The 19,996-nt window shown below is 35.0% G+C and overlaps 1 protein-coding gene across 13 annotated transcripts in view; it reads right to left on the bottom strand.

The window, feature by feature from the left end:
• LOC105470974 (RNA binding motif single stranded interacting protein 3) overlaps positions 1 to 19,996 on the bottom strand; it is a 1,471,638-nt gene that overhangs the window by 76,601 nt on the left and 1,375,041 nt on the right. For 10 of the 13 annotated variants that reach the window (XM_071090775.1, XM_071090774.1, XM_071090776.1 and 7 more), the window contains 2 exons: positions 9,159 to 9,269; positions 1,134 to 1,181 (listed from right to left, as the gene is read on the bottom strand). In XM_071090775.1, the coding sequence (XP_070946876.1) occupies positions 1,134 to 1,181; positions 9,159 to 9,269 (159 nt within the window). The remainder of the gene's footprint in view (positions 1 to 1,133; positions 1,182 to 9,158; positions 9,270 to 19,996) is intronic. The other 3 variants (XM_071090773.1, XM_011723339.3, XM_071090778.1) reach the window with 1 other exon arrangement.

The following is a 19,996-nucleotide window of genomic DNA, read 5'->3' on the forward strand; positions in this document are numbered from 1 at the left end:
TGAAGTTTAAAGATGAGTATTCAGCCAGGAACATAACTAAATAAGGCTATAAAAATTAAAAAAGAATTACCCTTCAGATGCTGGGTGAAGCAAACAGGTGGCTAAAAGCAAGATTTCCCCTGCTTGAAAACCACCATCAGGTTGCCAGATTCAACTGCTCCATGGGGTCTTTCAGTCTATTTCTGACCTTTGATTCTTCTTCTGTCTTCCCAATGCATTTTTGTCTTTGTATTTTATGACCTTGCTGTCTGACATGTCAAAGAATCAAAGAATCAAAGAATTCATGCTCTTCAGATTGCCAGTATTTAATTAAAAATTAACTGAAATAAAAAATTGTGCCCATTTTTCTCTTTGCAAGAAGTCAAAATTCAAAATTAAAATGAAAGCACAAGAGGATCTGTGCAGTTCAAAATAAAAATCCACCTCTTTACATAGACATATCCTATGACATACTGCACTACTAAATTTCATGAAACAACTTAAATACTGCTAATTAAAACCCTCAAGACACTAACATATTTTCCAATCAACCTCTGCCACTTTGTTGTATAAATGGAATAATGGCAGCTTTTCTTTCAATATCCAAAAGAATCATTTTGGGAACAAATCTGAAGTTTTGATTCATTCAACAAACAATTATATTGAGCACATACTATGTGTCAGACCCTATGCAGGGTGCTGAGCAAGCAAATGGGATGATTTTCCAATCTAGAAGAATTCTGGTCTCTAAAGCAGTGCTTCTCAAACTATTTTTTTTTTTTATTAACCTGTGCCCTCTTTTGCTATACATAAAATTATTTTCCCACTTTTCAGGAATTTGATGACCGTGTCAACACTGAGAATCACTGATACACAGAACACAGACTCTATCTTCTGTGTATCCATGACAGACAAAATGGCTTTGAGTTTTTACTTTCTATTTAAAATGCAACACATTTATTTTCGAGACTTATAACAGAATTACAATATTAAGTTTATGTTTCTGAACTACATAGGCCCCCTTCCAAACTGGAATTCAAATTTCCTGCACCCACCTCTGTTGAGAATCACTGCTTTAAAGAATTTGGGAAAAAACCAGGCAACCTCCATCTCTCCCCTCCAATCCAGTCTTAAAAGAATGAGAATTTTCCTACCTGACACAACAGCTGGTGGAGTATCATAATCCTGTCTTGGGATTGAATCTTTGAATGAAAAGAGCATGAGAAAGAATGCAATGAAGTACAAAAGAAAATAAAATAGAATCAGCCCTAACGCGTGGAAGAGTCCGCTGTGTGTCATATGGTTGCCTGACCCCCCTGCCTTAGAGCAGTAAAGGCATTATGATTCCTCATTTGCATTTGATACCATGGTCCCTATTACCACAATACTGTACATGTGATTAGGTCCCGTTAGACTTGCTGGGACAGTACAGTTTGTACTGAAACATTGGCATCTTCCACAGCCTGTTTGGTACCTCCCTTAGGGAATCAATATAAACATTTTACCCTCTCTGGCTGACAAAAGAGTTCTACAAGGCAGCCCATCTAGAGGGGGCCCAGAGCATGATATCAAACAAAGTCCTGGAGAACAAAAGAAAGAACTAAAATTTAAAAGAGAAAAATAAAAAATTTGTACATTCTCATATTCTATGGAGGCTACCACATTTTGAAGGCAAATTTCATTATGTATCACTCAGCTCCAGCTCTGATCCCAGTGGTTGTCAGTGAGGCAGAGCAGAGGGTGCTTTCGCCTCAGGGCCAAAAAGCTTTATGTGTTGTAACTGTGGGAGCAGAGATACACAGAACAGAATCCATTGAACATGATGGTTATCTTTATCCCAAGTCTCCTAGCACTGAAGGTGTCAAATTCTAGATAAAGCTTAATTAAACTACATGGCAATCATTTCAAAATTAGGGGTTACATGGGACAAAATATATCTGCTTTTTTAAAGATGAAAAAAGAGCTTTTGACTCACTGGAATTTCTTTAGCCAGGGATCTTAAAAAGGAGATTGCCATATGGCATAGGCCTAGGGTCCCCTTCTAAAAATGGAAAATTCTAATTTTGCCCTCACTCCCCTTGGAGGGGTAAACTCTAAAAGAAACTTGATATTGTTTAGATTCAAATCAACTGCCAACACATGGTTAAAGAGATGCTCTTGTGTGACTCTTATTCCATTTATATGACCTTTATTAAAAGCAAAAATCCCAAATTTTCTTTTTCAACCCATGTGACAACTTTTGGATTATCACGTATTTCTCACTTTCATCTCCTTGCCACAAAAGGTTAATCACTCTCTCCTGAGTAAATGGCATGTGAGAAGACAGATTAGAACTTGAACATTGCAAGGCACTTTGAGCAACAAAAGCAAACATGATCAAAAGATTCAAATGCAAATAAACCAGACACATGAGTTATTTTGTTTCTTGCAACAGGTACCTGAACTACTGAGTTGATTATAATCCCCAAATCTAGAATAATTAGAATAATTTTTAAAGTTTTTCCAAATTTTTAAATAATAGTAGTAATTCCTAGTACCTTTTGAAAAATTGCAATCACACATTACCACTCCAAACCAAAAAAAAAAAAAAAAAAAAGTTAATTATTGGACCATGCTACTAGTCATTTTCCAAGAATATATTTATAACATTTTAAAATAAATAATAAAAGCCAATAATGTTTATTGCTGAATAGCTGGATAATGTAGAAAAGCAAAATGATTAAAATAGACGTTACTCCTAATCCTATCACTTGGAAATAGCCACACTTGTTTTATATTTCTCTGTGGCCTGATAATACTTCTTTATAGTTGATATTGAACTCCGCACATGCAAATTTACCCCCCCCCCCCTCTTTCTTTTGACAGGGTTTCACTCTGTCATTCAGGCTGAAATGCAGTGGCACAATCATAGCTTACTGTAACCTCAAACTCCTGGGCTTTATTTATCTTCCTGCTTCCGCCTCCTCAGTAGTTACATTATAGGGCACACAATAATGTAATGCCTAGCTAATTTTCAATTTTTTTTTTATTGTGATGGGGTCTTGCTACGTTATCTAGGATGGTCTCCAACTCCTGACCTCAAGCAATCCTCCTGCCTCAGCTTCCCAAAGTGCTGTGATAATAGGCATGAACCACCACAGCCTGCCTTACTTCCAATTTTTTAAAATTTAACATTATAAATCAACTTTTTCCTAATTATTTAACACTCTTATGATTTCATGCTGCATTACGTTCTGGTTTATGGATGGATTATGACATATTTAATTATTCTTCTTTGTTAGACATTATAAAGAGCACTGTGTCAAGTATTTTTGAGGTATAATTACTTTTCTGATATTTTAGAATATTTCCATAGACGAGCTTCTCAAAACTGTAACTTCTTTTTAGTCAGTATAAATGTTTTGAAGTATCTCAATTGACTACCTTGCTATCCAACTGGTACTTACACAAACTGAGATTCCTATCATCAAGTAATCAATGCTAGAGAACACTTATTTTCCTACACCTTCATTAGCAATTTGTACTGCATTTTGATAGCTTTATTTGATGGGATATATGTACATGTATATTTGATTACTGTTTGTTTCTTTGATTATAATTTTTGTACATGTTCCTTGGCATTCTATTTACTCTTTTATCAACTATCTGTTCATGTTCTTTGGCATTTTATCTACTGAGGCTTTTTTACTATGGCGGTAACTTATTTGAATTCCGAATTCATTTTTTTAAACAACAAAAGTGTAATATTTACAAATACACACTCATACCACTAGACTTACATTTAATGCCAGTTCATTTATTGTTTCTAAGACTCCCTTCAAAAGTCTTTCATTTTACAGTAAGGCTAAACCAATTTTTTAAAACTATTACCTTTTTAGACATATTTTCTGTTTTGTATTTGAGTGTTTTAAATTAATTAATATTTTTTCTTGAAAAACTATTTTAGGAGATGTACTCATTACCATTTATGATACAGTTTCCTGAATCAGAGTCCATTTAACATCCTGTTAGCTTTTAAAAAATTTGTCTTAATATTTATATTCATACCTAATAACAGAAAAAAGAACAATATCTAAACAAACTGAATAATTGAGGATTTTCACCTGATACCAACAAAATTTCAGAGCAGTAAAGGAGTGGTGTGACTGAAAAATGCTAGAGAACTGTGGGGACAGATGGAGTACAATTACAAGGTTATTTTTGTGAGTGACTATGGTTACACTGTGGAAATCAATGATATCACAAATCATCAGTGACTTGGAGAACACAAACCAAACTGCAGATACAAAACCTGCAGAACAAAAACTTTTTATTTCTTCCAACAGATTCTGGTGACATTGTAAGCCGCTGGTGACCAGCAACTGAATAAATGAAAAGGAGATAAGACACTTGTAAAACAAGATTGTCATGCAATTTGGAGGTTCTCATAACACAGTAAAATCTCCAGTGGTTTCTGCTAAAGCTTATAATAAAGTGATAAGACGTTATGGATAATGGGGCTTTGGTTCCATCGAGGGAATACTGTGACAAAAATATAAACAAAAGTAGAAAAGCTATGAAAATCCTTCAGGGTCAGCAGAGCCCTGAAATAAAACAGTTACACTGCTTGCATAAAATGCATTATTTTTTGAGGCCTGCAGATTCTGTCTAGCTTAAAATAGAGAATTGAACAATAAACATTTGAGGTGGCAAATTGTAGAGAAAGGTTAATTAAACTACATGGCATTCATTTCAAAATTTGAGGTCATGGGAGACAATGATATCGTCTTTTATGAAAAGGAAAAAGAGGTTTTGGCCCAATACAATTCCTTTAGCCAGGGACTTTAAAAGGAAGAGTGGGACTAAGCCTGTGTTCAAGATCCCCCTTCTAAAAATGGAAAATTCTAATACAGCTACAACTTCCGTCAGCCCTGATCGTTTCCTACTCTTGATTATTCACTGGGTCACTCTCTGCTCTGCCCTTGGAACCTATCTGTTTCTAGAGTTTGGAATCCTATCTTAATCTTGACTTGTCACTGTTCACACCTTGTTTTGCAGAATTTCTGTGAGCTCAGATGTCTGAAATCCTCTGAAATGTTTCAGTTAGGAGAGAGACACAGTCAGATAGTTTTAGATTGACTACTTGTGACAACAGGGTAGAGAATGGATTGGAGCAAACTGAAATTTAAAGCTTGAAGAACAGTTAGGAAACTATTACAATTAATCAAATGAGTCCCAGGGCAGAGACTCCAGAAATGTGGAAGAAAGAATGTATTTGACCAATGTCTATGAGAGAAAACCAGTGGGACTTGAAAAGTAATTGTGTATGGTGGTGAGGGAGAAGGAAAAGCTCTCGCTCAGGTCTTAGGTGTATGGTTTGGCTACAGGGAAAATGGTCATGTCATTGGTTTGCAGGGAAATGGAGCAGAAACATACAAGAAGAAGAGGTTTCAGTTGGAAGGAAGCTCTGGAAAGCTCATGAGATTAGTTTGGGTCATGCTGACTTTGCGATGTCTGAGGGAGATTTCCATGGAGATACTTAGCAAGTAGTTGGATAAATGAGTCTAAAATTCTTAGATGAGGTTAGCATTGGGGACTGAGATTTAGGAGTCAACATGGAAGCCAGGGCTTACAACCATGAGAGTGAATCACATTGCTTACGAAAATCATGTGGCATAAGTATGTTACAAACGAAGCTCTGGCTTACCAATCTGTGCAGGAAGAGAAGAAGGAGTGGCCAGAGAGGTTTGAGGAGAACCAGAAAAACCTTGGGCAGGAGTCACAAACTGGGAGTTCTTGGGACACACTGGGCCCAATATTTACATATAGAGGAATTTCAAATCAAAATTCAAGAATTCAGCTTATCTTTAAAAGTTGGAAAGTGAGACCACCCTGGGTCTATATGTCCATGTGGCAATAGCCATCACAATAGCTGTACTACTGATGGAGTAGTGGCTGTCCTCTTCAGACAAGGCATCCTTATTTCAGGCTGCCAAAGGCACCACCTCTCACTTCTATGTGCCCAGAACTTAGGCAGAGATAGTATTATTATTGTACGGAAAATACATCTTATCTAAAATATAATCTCCAATGTCATATTTGTGTATATGGTATGAGTATGTTTATGATATAGGCAAATATTTAAAAATTGATTATGTATTTCCAAGGGTTTTTGCTTGAACTTGATCCACTTCATTCATTAATATGACTTGGCTGGACTCTACTGGCTTTTGAGTTTGCTACCTTAAAAGACTATGTTAGCAGCCAAAGAAATGGAGACGTTAAAGAAATTATTTATAACAAGTGAAATAGTGCCGGTAAGTGAGTTATACCATGGATTTTACAGTGTGCTACATCACTTCTGGCTACCTAAACTAGACTCCCACCAGTTAGAAGCCACTGGAGGTGAAGGGTATGAGCAGCTCATTTGAGAAGCACATACTGGGTATCACACTGTATAAGGAATGCTGCATATTGTCATTTCATTAACACTCACAACATCTCTGGGATGCAAGCATTATGTTTCCCATTTTGTAAAATGAGAAAGCAAAAGTTCTGAGAGGTTAAGTAACCCGCCTAAACATGCAGAGCTAATAAGGGAGCAAAGCCAGGTTTCGAACTCAAGTTTAAAAACAAAGCTGACTGATCTTTCCATTATGCCAGGATTCCTCCCCATCAATGAAAATGTTGGAAAGATGCAATAAGGTAGAAAAATCTGATTTTACAAAATCATCCTCAACTGGATAATAGTCACTCCAAATGCCAATCAAAATTCAGATAAAAAGAATCTATGAAGTCATATCAAAGAATTAGAGTGACAGTCTAAGAAAACAAAGTAACAGTATTCTGGACAGCAACGACACTTAATTATATTTTGTTAAATGAATCAACAAAGTAATTCTGTTTTCTCTCTACCTCTTCAGAACCTTACTAAATTTTACACTTTTCCATAACATCAAGTAACACAAATACTATAATGTATCTAAACATTTAGTGCGAATGTAAAGGATGAAAAGAAAAAAAGCTAGTGGAAATTTGATGTTAATAATAAACCACATACTTAAAACTTTTACTCTCTAAGAAAGAGAGTGTTATATATATTATTATTGAATTATTTGGCTATTACCAGCTGCCTAAAAGTCATGGTCCCTTACAAATGTGTTCTTGTTGAAATGCTCAAATACAAAATCATAATATATGTTATTGATTCAATAACTATTATAATTCTGAGTCTGTTCTGTGTCTTTTAGCTTATTTTTTAATTCCCTAAAGGATTCAGTCATACACTTAGTTAACTAGCTCTTATATTTCTACTAGTTTGCAAACTTAAATTTTAGCAAGTCAATTGGCTTTACTTCTGAACCAAATGAGTAAAAATTATAAAGAGTTTCTATGTTTTGCATTATAATTCTCTCTTTAGTCAGATTCCAGATTGTTAGTCAATACAGTAAAATTACATTACATCACTCATTCAGAATTTACGATCACTGAAGGACACAAAGGCTAATATGGAAGGAAATCTACAATGTATTAATAAAAATAAAAAACTGCAGGCCTTCTGATACTATTCCTAGGACCTGCTTATTAGTAACACACAAAATAATTACAAATAATCCTTTGATAAAAGCAATATAGTATTTCTTCAAACTGTATCTCCATGATGAAAATTAGCTGTACCACAGCATACAGTGAAATATATCTTAGACATGACTTCTAAAAGTGTAGGTCAGAAACCTAAGAGGTCATTTGATCCAGCCCAAGCATTCAGACAGGTAAGGTACCATCAACTGCTTTTTACAGGTTCTGCAACTTTATGTTACTAAAACTAAAATTTCTTTATTGAAATAATGTGGCTCTTTCCATTAAATTATACTGACTTTCTTCCTATTTAGGACAGATTTGTGAGGCCTCAGTGGACATGACAGTGGACATGACAGAAACTTCTTATATTCTTAAAAGTCCATGAGTCAACAGGATTTATTTGGCAAGCAAGCCATTGCTATGGGGTAAAATTCCTGATACACAGCTAGTGTGCATATTGTACATAGATATTTGGAGAAGAAGTCAGCCTAATTGAAGAATCACAGAGGTGGTAACTGTAAGACATATAGGTTTAAAAATATAGAATTGGATATTCAAAGGGCCCCATATATGATCAAGTTCAATACTTCAACTAGATAGAGAAGAAAGTTCAGACTAGAGATATTATTTTCCCCAAAATTGACAGAAACAACAGTTTTATATCTAGGATATCTCAAGTTTTATATCTAGGATTTCTGACTCCTAGTCCAGTGCTCTTTCTACAATATTTAAGCTACCTCAGTCAAAAAAATGTATTTTAATTTCTATGTTTTATTAAATGACAAGATTATCTGCACTAACATTTGCCAAAATAAAACTGTTACTGAAGGTGTCACATGAGTGGTTAGGTTTCATGGTTTCATTGTTCTCTGTAATGGCAACTAATGAAGTTTCAGTATTCTAGATTGTATTAGGCTTTTGCCTCCTTGAACATTTGGGGAATTATCTTTTAAAAAAAAAACAAAGTTTTTCCCATGATTTAAAATGCCTCATTGATATAAAATCCAGGCTGCAATAGGCATTTTTCAGCACACTTTTGTTCTGAGGAGAAAGAAGGCTAGTCAAAAATATCATAACCTATAAGAAAAAATCAAGCACATTAGGTTCCCTTCCTTGTTTTCAACATTATCTATATCAACATATCAAAAAGAAGGATTAAAATAACTCGATTATAGCTCAATTACTCAATTACTCTTTATTGATTGAATAGTATCAGTCATAGGTATGGCCCCTCACTTGTGTATAACCTGGTAATAATCTCGTGGCTGAGCTGGTAAACAGCTGGTAAGAGAAAACCAGGATTGAGTATATTAAGTCACAGGGTCTAGATTTGCAAAAGGACACCTTTCCAAAAACAGACATTATATCTGGTACATTGAAACATAAAAAACAAGAAGTAACTGAATGACACAATAGAACTTTAGTCTTGCCACTGTGAGTACATCTGCCCTGGAATTGAACATACATGCAGAATGCAGCTTATTCATACTGAAACCTGAAAGGTGTGTTAGTCAGTGAATATGGTACAGACACAGTTTCACTGATAATGCCAGTAAAAATGGAGAATATCACATCTGATCCAAAAAGTTCAATGAAACAAAACAATCTCTTCAACTCACCGTTCCTGTTGTGCCCAATGAAAGGTGATTCATCTGCTGTGTCAGGGGGCCCATCATGTTGGTTGGTTGCATTGACATGGGATGGTCCATGGTTGGTGTAATCACAGCACCCTACAAGCATATACAAGGTCCATTTGAAAACATATCCTACAAGGAAGGAGACTTCTTACAAATAAACACAGTAAACTGTAAATGTGTGAACATCAAATATTTTTACTTTTTTACTAAAAAGGCTAAATTCAACTGTATGTAATTTTTATGTCCATTCATGTCATTTTGTGCTTGTCTGAATAGATGCCATTAACAACTTCCTTTCTTCTGAGGTAATTTACCTGTGATGTACCTAAAATATGTCACTTACATTTTCATTTTTTGAGGTAGAATGTATTGAAAGAAATCATCTATACCCTCTCACCCATTATTCTAAATATAAACTTCTCTGACTGAAAAATATGAACATTAGTGGAAATTCTCTAATTTTCTTGTTATTTGATAAGACTTGGTTTATGTCATTTATCTATTATTTATTAATACATAGATAATTCTTAGTCACCCCAATGCAATCTACTGCTAAGAGGGATAATGCTGACCCACATGGGTTTCTGAACTAGATCTCTTTGAAGGACATATTAAAATCTATCATTGATAATCTAAAAATCAAAATTACTATTTCCCATTTGTTTTTCCCCTAACCTTTTGACCTGTTTTCTATCTATCCATATTTTAGACACAAGACAGAATGCCAAACTCTGTTAAAGCTGGTCAAATTTTTATGTCTATCCACAATTTTTTTTAAAAAAGTGTTAACTTTTAAATCAGATGTTAAGAAAAGTGGATGTCTATAATATGTTTTTTGATTTATTATCATTGTTGGGGATAAAAGAAATTACAGACATTTTAAAAAACTTCCATCCATATGCAAAGTGTCCTATGGTGAGTGAAGAATGGAGCTAAGTCATTTTATCCTTCCCTTTCTCTTTCTCTACTCTGGTACTTTCCTTGTAGTAATTAACTTGGAGAATGAAAAAATATTTTTAAAAAGCAAACTTAAAAATCTAGAATTGGATGGAATCTTTGAGAGTATATAATTTCAATGTTTATTTAAAGATTATGATAAAAGTAGAAACATGTTTTATAACAATCCATTTAAATACCCAGTTATGATAAAATGATTATATATCTGCATAAATTATTTCCCTAAACATTATTTTTCTCACCGGACAGATGCATGGAGATGGCCAGATCTTGGCACCCAAACTAATTACCCACAGCAAGTGCTTCCTAAAATGCTTTTGCTCAAACTAAGCAATTCTTCCTGGTATTATCAAAATTCAACTTCCTGACTACATCTGTAAAAAAGATCAGGCTATCGCTCTGCCTTCCCTATGGGCTCTTCCCCATTAACTTTCAGAGATAATAGAAATTGAGCCAAATATTTGGAAATGCTTGATACACAGGGCCAGCTTTGTTCACAAAGACATTTAGACTTTTCAGTAGGAATCAATCATAAAACATGTATGTTATTTTAAAGGTCTATAGCTTGTAAATATACACAATTGTGCATTTGTGTTGTTTGAATTTCTCGATGCTTCTGTGAATTGTCATTCATCAGGATGCCTCTTAAATGAGAAACATAAGATAAGCTTTTACTTAATTATAATTCAGAGACACAGCACTTTTCTTTCTGCTGCCTGAATCTTTTTAACAAAAGCATCTTTATTGTTTTCCTTTTTTAAACAAATACTTACTGGCCTTCATTTCAGGTATTTGTTGTGCCAGACCAGAAGTAAACACTTTAAGAAGAACTAGGGTTCTTCTTAAATCACCTAGGGATAAATTATAGAATAACCTCAGAGTTAAGATGGAAGTCCTGAAGCATTTCTTTTCAACCAAAAAGTGGCACTTTGACAACATTCTAATGCTTAGCAGGTGCAAGACTTCAATTCTCTTCTTGAACTCAAGACAGGTTATCATTTTAGAATATTTGCCCCTAGACATTCCAACATGCAGCGAAACTGTCACAATCCCAGAAACACCTCAATTCTAAACAGCTTGCTCTAGCCACAAAAAGGATCATTCATGTAAATCAGAGATAAAAACCAAATTGTGTTTGGTAAGGATACTTTCTTCTCAATGCCCTGGAGGTTGTCTCATTCCCCAGGGGTGTGTTTTGTTTTTAAAGGCAATATGCAAATGAGGTAGGTGAGCATGTGACAGAACAATCAAAAGTCATGCATGATGAGAAGGATGGAATGCCTACACTTGGAATTAGTTTTGGAAGAATTGTCTGGTTTCTTTGAGAATCTTTTCTTTGAAAGCAGTGTTTGGGGACTCATTTGATTACAGATGTCACAGAGTGAGTGCTGCTTCTGTGTATAAACCAGAAACCTGACAATCAAAGGAAAGAGTAAGAAGGGATTTATCATTATTTGGAATTGTAAATAGCAACATTAGGCAGAGAGTGGAAAATAATGTAAGGAGACCAGTTACTGCACATAAATGAACAGTTATTTCTAAGCAGATCAGTTACTGCACATACATAAAAAATAAAATAAGCATTCTTGGGGGAGGATATGTAAGAATGTAGAGTCTTATTCACATTCAATAAAAATATTCAGTGAAAAAAATCCTACAAATTATTAAGAATACAAATTTTTTAATCTTAAGGGAATGGAAGAAATGTACAGTCAGGGAGCAAACTGGAAGTAACTAGTAGGAACTCCTGGGAGAAATGAATTTTCTTAATGATACTTTATCTGAGACAGACAACTTAAAGAGGTTTAGTGTTGGTTATCTACAGCAAAGGGGGTGTTTGTCAGCCACTTTGCTTAGTAAAAACTACAGAATCTCTTTTGTATTGTGTATTACATGAATAAATAAATACAAAAGAAGAAAAGGAAAGCCGTATGGTTAGTTTGGCAAAGCCAGTACCCGCAACCTTAACTTTGACTTACTAAATGAACTGTCAAATCCACTCCAACTCAATACATTTAAGCCATAGGCTGAAGTGTGTTTGTGACAGATGTTGCCAACACATTAAGCATAACTTTGTTTACTTGAGATGCATAGGATGTGGTGTCTGATAGAGTTCACTTGGCAAGTGGCAAAGCAAGAATAAACTGATTTTTCATTTTAGCCATCTCTGGATGTCTGGGTTTGCTCAATGTTTAAGCTGCAAAGAAAAATATTGTATAATGCTATAATTCCACTAAAAAACACAATGACCAAACAGCTGATGGAAACGTCTGGTCCTTTCTAGCCACTGCCTTTGCAAAACAAAACTGCTCCCACTCAAGAGACAAAGGGTGGATCTGGTTGCCCTAGTTCTGAAATAAACAATTTCAACAGTAATTTGGGTAAAGTTTCCAAAGATCATCATGTGCGGCGTAAATATATCTGACCCAAGGCCAGAAAAGCATCTGTGTTGTTAACCTTCTGCCAATGCTTGAAAGAAATTTGAAGTCTTTGAAAGTTCCATATTTTAATTTCCCAACTGAAATACAAAACCACTGGCAAATCAGGGAAAAAGCACGTGTGGTTTCTCTCCCATCTAGAGCACACGTCACTGGCTTAGCACCTACATTTATCCCAGATGAAGAACCACAATAAGAAGAATTAGCTGCATTAATATTCCTGTGATAGTATTCTAGCTCAGTGCCACCCCAACTATGGTTTGTGGATCAGTAGCAGCAGTAGACAAAAATTAGATTCTCTGGGATTCAGTCCTTGAAATCTGTGTTTTAGCAAGCTCTCCAGGTGACTCTGATATACCCTAAAGTTTAAGAAGTTTGCTCTGTCTAAAAACTGCTACTGTATAAAGCCAGTGTTACAGTTCTTACACGCAAACAAGTGACTTTATTTTATTTATGCTGTTTCTCAATTATTTGTTTGAATTGCCTTTTTACAAGACATGGTCTTTTATGTGATAATCACAATACATCTTGTTAAAAACATTCAAAGGGGCTAAGCCTGCATTTTGATGGGCTGACCTAGAAATATTACCTGAATAATCACACCATATAATCACTGAATAAGTGTGATGACCTGACACGCTTCAGTTTGATCAGTTTGGCTTGTGTTATAACACATTGGGAATCCTTCTTATTTGGACTCTTAGTAGCCTTGTATTTGAACTCATAGAAATGGAGAAGTAAAAATAAAATTATTTGGATATAAGTGAAAATAAAGAAAAAACAGCATCCCTTTTTTTTCTCATCTTATCTAAATGCCTCAAGTCAAAATGTCTGTGATCTGTATTATACTATTGCCCACAGTGATTCACACAAAAGTATATATGAATTTTTAAAAGGTGGTTTTAAGTAACGATTTCATTATTTTATTCATCTATCTGATTTTTGCCAGTTTTTAATATTCATAGAATAAATATCTAATAGAAACAGAGATCTCATAATATAAATGGCATGAAGGTAGCTTAACTTGAGGAATAGCTGTCCAAACGCAGTGTTCTGCAATATTAGCGTGCAACATTCCTTGTCTTATAGTATATGTAGGGATGTCTAATTTCTTTCATTTGTTGATGTCAGTAGTTTTGTTTTGTTTTCATGAGGGTTCAGGGTTTAAGAAAGGCTTTTGTGGGGAGAAAAAAACAAAAGGAGTAAGAAATGTCCCTAATTCTTAGAAACAATCATTAATCCTTGTCTACCTCCATAGATAAATTTCCAACCAATATGGTGGTACAGTCTGACTTTTAAAAATTATGTTTGAAACCCAAAAGCTGTGGCAAAGGTGGTAGCCTTAACTTTGTAAGGATTTGACAAATGCTGGAGGTATGGGAAATGATAAATTACATGGTAAGCCAGAAGCCACACTGCCCCTAGAACTTCATTTTAGCACTTAATCTCTCCCTCCCCTTTATTATTCTCTACTTGCTTCTTTCCACATTACATCTTTCAAGAGGGAAGACATTATGTTTACACAACTTTTGTAATCTCTACAAATAGGAACTGCATGCAGTAAGTACACAAAAACAGTTTTTGTAAATTAATTTTATGTATCAGTACCACTCATTTTCAGTTCAATGACAAATGGTAAATATTTATGAATATTTCTGATTTTGTTTATTCTAAAAGGGTTGAAATTATGTTGTTTTGTTCACCACTGTCTAGTGTCTATAGTGCTGTTTATAGTAGGAGGTATATAATATATGCTTCATAAGTGTTCACCGAAAGAATGATGAAAGAATAAAACTTCCAATCAAAAAGGAGTTAGAAATGTTATTTTGAGATTGCTAGTTAAAATGGATCATTCCAAACTCCTGAGAAAACTTGTTCTCCCAAGGGGCAGTTCAGTTTTAAAACCATAGTTTAACTCACACATGTGCATTTATGATATCTTCAATTACCATCCCCTTAAAGATGAAATCCAAAATTTGCTTGATGTAAAAAGTTTGACTAATGCTATATAAGATATATATGTATACATATATATATTAGAATAAAAAGTATGTCCATATGTACATATGTCATTGGTTCTCAACCAGGAGTGATTTTGCAATGTCTGGTAATATTTTTGGTTATCATAACTGCAGAGGTGCACTATTAGCACCTAGGGGGTAGTGGTTGTTGATGTTGCTATACAACCTACAACACAGAGAACAGTTACCCAAGACAAATAATTGCCCAGCAAACCCAGGATTCATGCTAGGGTTCAGAAACCCTAGCACTAATACATACACATATCCATAAACTCCATTTATACAAAGTAAGGAAGAATTTGAAAGGCAGTAACTAGAAAAATGACACAAAGTATTCATCTACAGTCTCTTCCCTACAACTAATAGTACATTTTAGATCTATGGCAAGATTATGATTATAATATACACCAATTTCCCAAATTCTATAATTGTGCAATGAAAGAAAACAGGACTGTGTCATGACTTCCATTTGCTTTATAATTATTTTTGATTGCCAACTTATTTTGCTATTTATTTTGGAAATGGGGCAAACTAGAGCTGGGTTTCTCTTTCCAATGCTTGGACAGGATTAGACTAATTGGCATGATATTTGGACTACTACATGGAGATATATAGTTATGGGCTAGGGGTATAATATTTAGAAGACATTTTCCATTGCTATATAAATGTTGAAGAGATATGTGCATGTACATAGATTTCCCAATGACAGAATATCTATTAATTATAAACATAGGGTTTTTTTCCTTGTACTCTTAATGAAACTTTTAATTTCAGGTTGATTTTTGATTCAGTTACTAGTAACTGGAAGTATTATTTTTGAAGTTATAATATTAACAGACACTAAAGCCAAATTAGTTTTAGCCATGGAAGTCCCTTTAAAAGAATCCTAATTATATACTATGCCTATTCAACTGTGAATAATGGTTTCAATTATTGGTTAAGTACCTATTAATATAATAGTGTCATTTTGAATGAGAATATAAAGTAAATATGTCACATTGAAGTATTTCTTACCAAAGCAGGTACATAATTAGGATTCTCAATAATGCTTTATTTTAATCCTTTAGACATTTGTGCCTAAAACTACAGAAACATGTTTATCAGTAGCTTTTGGTGTTTTCAGTAGCTTCTTTAGAATCCTAAAAGAGCGAGGTGGCTTTTAAATATATTGCATTATTGAGGGAGAGTTGAAAATTTGAGATTTTGAGGACCCTGTGGTCAAATGATTTTGCTGACTGAATATACAATAGGACACTTAATTATTTTGTCATTAAACTTGTACACTTGATTATAGAATCGATCCTGTTAAGATTATATATTTCTTACACAGATGGTTTACTATATTTTTTCCTTTTATTTTTCTACTTAAAGAGATCCTAGCTGCTGAGTCAATGGAAATATTGTTTAGAGAAAGCTCCCAGGCCACTTCAGAAGGACCTTACAGCTTCAATGACAAAGAGTGAACTTGTGTTCATCAGCTTCTGATTCCAATTGCATAACTAATGAGGAGCTTTCAGCTGGGGGTGTCTACCACTCACAGATATGTGTGTCATAAAAATCCATGTGTTGTGGTGTAGATGATGTGAAAAAATGAGACTATTTGTATGAAAAAATTAATGGCATAACCATAGTCCTTTGTCTTCGCTTTGCAGGGCCCCCGTGGTATATAGCTTTCCTACACAGATGTATTGCACGCTCCAAAATGTATTTAAAGGAATCAAAAACAACACAAGACAAAAAAATTAAAGACAAAAGACTATTAAGCTATGACACTTAAAAATGAATTGATTAATCGAACATATTTCAGCTCCTTCTATACTTTAAGATAGAAAGAAAACCATTGATCTCTACCCACCAAATATTTCATAATAGAAAATTATATTTGAAATATTGAGATTAGCTAATAATTTTTTCTACCTTAAAAACTATATATATATATATATATATTACTTTGAAGATGAGCAGACCAGTTTCTCCTTATGTTTTGTTCTGAGTGGGGATATAAGGGAAACAGTGTTAAATGACCTCCTTTCCCAAAGTGTAACCTAGAGATGAGTTAGTATTTCATAGTGGAAATGTCCTTTTTAAGACACTGGTACTGTTAAGTCAATGGCTATTCTACATTAAATGTGTTGGAGGAGTGTAAGGGTAGATAGGACAGTTCAGTGACAGACAAGACATTTTTTCTATTCCCGCTTGTCTTATTGAGAAACCAGTTAGAGTGAATGAGTCGTAGGGTCGCCCAAAAGCATGTGCTTTCTACTGTTTCAGCATTATCCCTGTTCAAAAGAGTCTTCTACAAGTAGGTCTGGGATGGCCTTGTTAGCATAGCACACATCATCTATGAGGATCACATAGCTTTCAATTTACTTTTCTAGCCTGATCCCCAGCCCATACACATGAAGCCTCTCTTTCCACCACACTGTATTCCTCATCATTCTCTGGCCCATCTTACCTCTTACCCTTGCTGTCTTGGCCTGCACTGCTAGGCTTCTACAGCAGTTTGCATGTGTCCTCTAAGATTCTTATCAAATAACACATTCTGGGGGAACATCTCCTATGACTGACCCAGGCTACTGGTCACTTGCTCCTCTCTTCTCCCATAACATTTTGCACATACTTCAATCATGATCAAACTTTATTTCTTTCCTGAATCCTACATTCACTGGTATCATTTGCAATACCTTATGTATTTATTTTTTAATGGTTCTGAGCTCAGCACAGTGTCTGTCATAAAACAGGTGCTTAGTTAATGGTGCTAAATGACTGAGTGAGTGAATGGCACTTGCTCACCAGCCAGGTCTCTGAGGACTTGAACGGTGTGTGAAACAATAACAGCCGCTCCTTGCTCAACCTGGACAAGAAGATTCAATGGAAATAACAGAAGCATTCTCTGGCCAAAAAGATGGACTTAAAAGATCCATTCATACATTTCCTCTACTTTCCTTTAACAATATCTCAGTCTGACCACTGCCAGCTTGACCTTCTCATCATTTAGTATGAAAATCCCAGGGCTTCTGAGAGCCACACCCCACCCAAGGAAGTTTAACATTGGGGTTCACGGCATGATTTCCACTCTGTGGAAGAATTATTTATGCTCAGTTAAATGCTGCAAAATGTTCTGTACGTATTACAGCCAAATGTACCGCCACAAATGTAGGTTAATTTTTTAAATTAGGACTTCGTTATGCCATGAACTGTTTCAGTAGCCATATATCTGCCTAAGATTCTTGTCAAACCTTGTCATGTGATAAGAAATGTTTTATTCATTTGTACAGCAATCACTTTGTATACCTCCAAACACATTTTCAACTTACGGAAGTTTCAAGCATACATCAGATGCAATATTCAGGCCAGCCTTCTTCCAAATGATAAGGCAAACAGGGTTCCCAGCAGAAGTCTGAATATTTATGGGCCTCATCGTTTGTTTGGTAAAATGTTTATCTGGCTTTAACTAGCACTCAGGACTGTGAGCTGTCATAAAGCTTCTCATTAAAAACTTCTCCTTACTGACAAATAGACTGAAAGACCCGGTTGCAAATCCTTTTCAAGGTCTTGTAAGATCCTATTGGTGAATTGGCCTGGAAAATCATTGCTCCAACCACAGGGGTGATCAAGAGGAAAAGCTGTCTGTTATCTTACTTATGGCCATTGTTTATAGTGCAAGTTGCCTAAATATGTCACAAGGCACCTCAATTTTGGCTATTACTGGGAAAGCAGCTATTCCTTGTCCTGCAATTTGCTGCAAAAAGCACTTTATTTTGTGGTCCCTCAGAGAATATTTCTTTTCTCCTTTAAGATATTTTTAGGAATTTGCCTGGGTAGGGCTGGCAACTTAACTAGCTCTAAGGATACAGATGTGAAGTCACGACCCTATTAAAGAACTAATTTACTCCTTTTAAAGCACACTTTCTATTAGTATTATTATTGCTAACATGCTTCAAACTCAGTGTATAACCTATTGATGACATGTTCTGTAGTCTAATGCTGAGATAAAATATGTCTTGGTATAACAGGCATATTTTAAGATTAAAACTTATACATTAGCATCCAAACAAGTTACCTTCTGAGGCCTTCAAGATTTCAATTAATATATTTAAAACTGTCCAGCTGCAATAAAAGACAGCTTTATCTTGTTATCCTTCAGTGTCCTATTTGCTTCAGGATTTATGCAAGATACTTAGTTACATGTTTTATTCCACCTCGATTTTATTGCCATTTCTCCTAAGCAGTAATACTATATGAGTAATTTTATTTTTTTGTTGTTGTTGTTTAATAGAATGTTCTTAAACTCTACTACCTTGTTTCTCAAAGTATGGCTTGGGACTGGATACTATCATCAGGGAGCTTCGTACAGAATCTCAGGTCAACCCCAGCCCCACTAAATTAGAGCCTGCGCCAGCTGAGTTATATTCACGATAAGCTTTGGAAAGCTTAGCTCTACATTTGGTCAGGGCTCTGAATGAATTTTCTATTGCATTGCTTCTAAAAAGATTCTTGGTTTTGACTCTCAATCATTTTGTTAAGTCCTTTGTTTGTTCTTGCTTGAGAGCCAGATAGCTTGGAATAATATTAGTAATATTAATATGACTCCTTGTTATAATCACAAACAACTAGTAATATTTAGTATAGTTCCTCAATCATCTCCATAGGATTTCTGCCTTTACCCATAAAATCTCCTTTAACAAAAAAATTCCCTTTCTTTTCCTATGACATATTTTCATGGCAACCTTCACACTGAAACCTCCATTCTTTCCAAATAACGTCATCTGCTTCACCAATGAGTTAGAAATAGCTATGACAGCCAAGCATTAGAAGAGATGGTATATGCTGTGTAAAATAGTAAGAGTCAGTAGAGAAATATTTTGGTTAGCTCAAGATACATACCATAAAAATAAGGTGTTAGAAGTAAAATTCCCAAATATTCCTGCCTGTTAAGACTTGATTAATCAAAAGTGCTACAATAAGTTTAAAAATTAAAGTTTTAAAAAAGTATTTCTTGCCTTGGTGTTTCTTCTGAACTCGTGATCCAAATTTCCAACTACTGACTGAATCCCATGTACCTCAAAACTACTATGTCCCACTCTGAATGTTGTCTTCCTCTTTCATTCTCAGAGTATATTCTTTCTTCTCTGCTTGATTCTCGGAATAACAAAGAAACTGCCAAGTCATCTTGATTGTTTCCTTCTCCCTCATCAGCCATAACAACTCAGTCAGGAGTCAAGTCTTGTCAGAACGACATCATAAATTCCTTTACATCTGTTTTTCTCTCTCTCTCTCTCTCTCTCTCTCTCTTTTTTTTCCCTGAGACGGAGTTTTGCTCTTGTTGCCCAGACTGCAGTTCAATGATAAGATCTCGACTCACTGTAACCTCCACCTCCCAGGTTAAAGCCATTCTCCTGCC

This window comes from Macaca nemestrina, chromosome 2 (assembly GCF_043159975.1).
Source record: "Macaca nemestrina isolate mMacNem1 chromosome 2, mMacNem.hap1, whole genome shotgun sequence".
In the NCBI taxonomy this organism is placed as follows: Eukaryota; Metazoa; Chordata; class Mammalia; order Primates; family Cercopithecidae; genus Macaca; species Macaca nemestrina.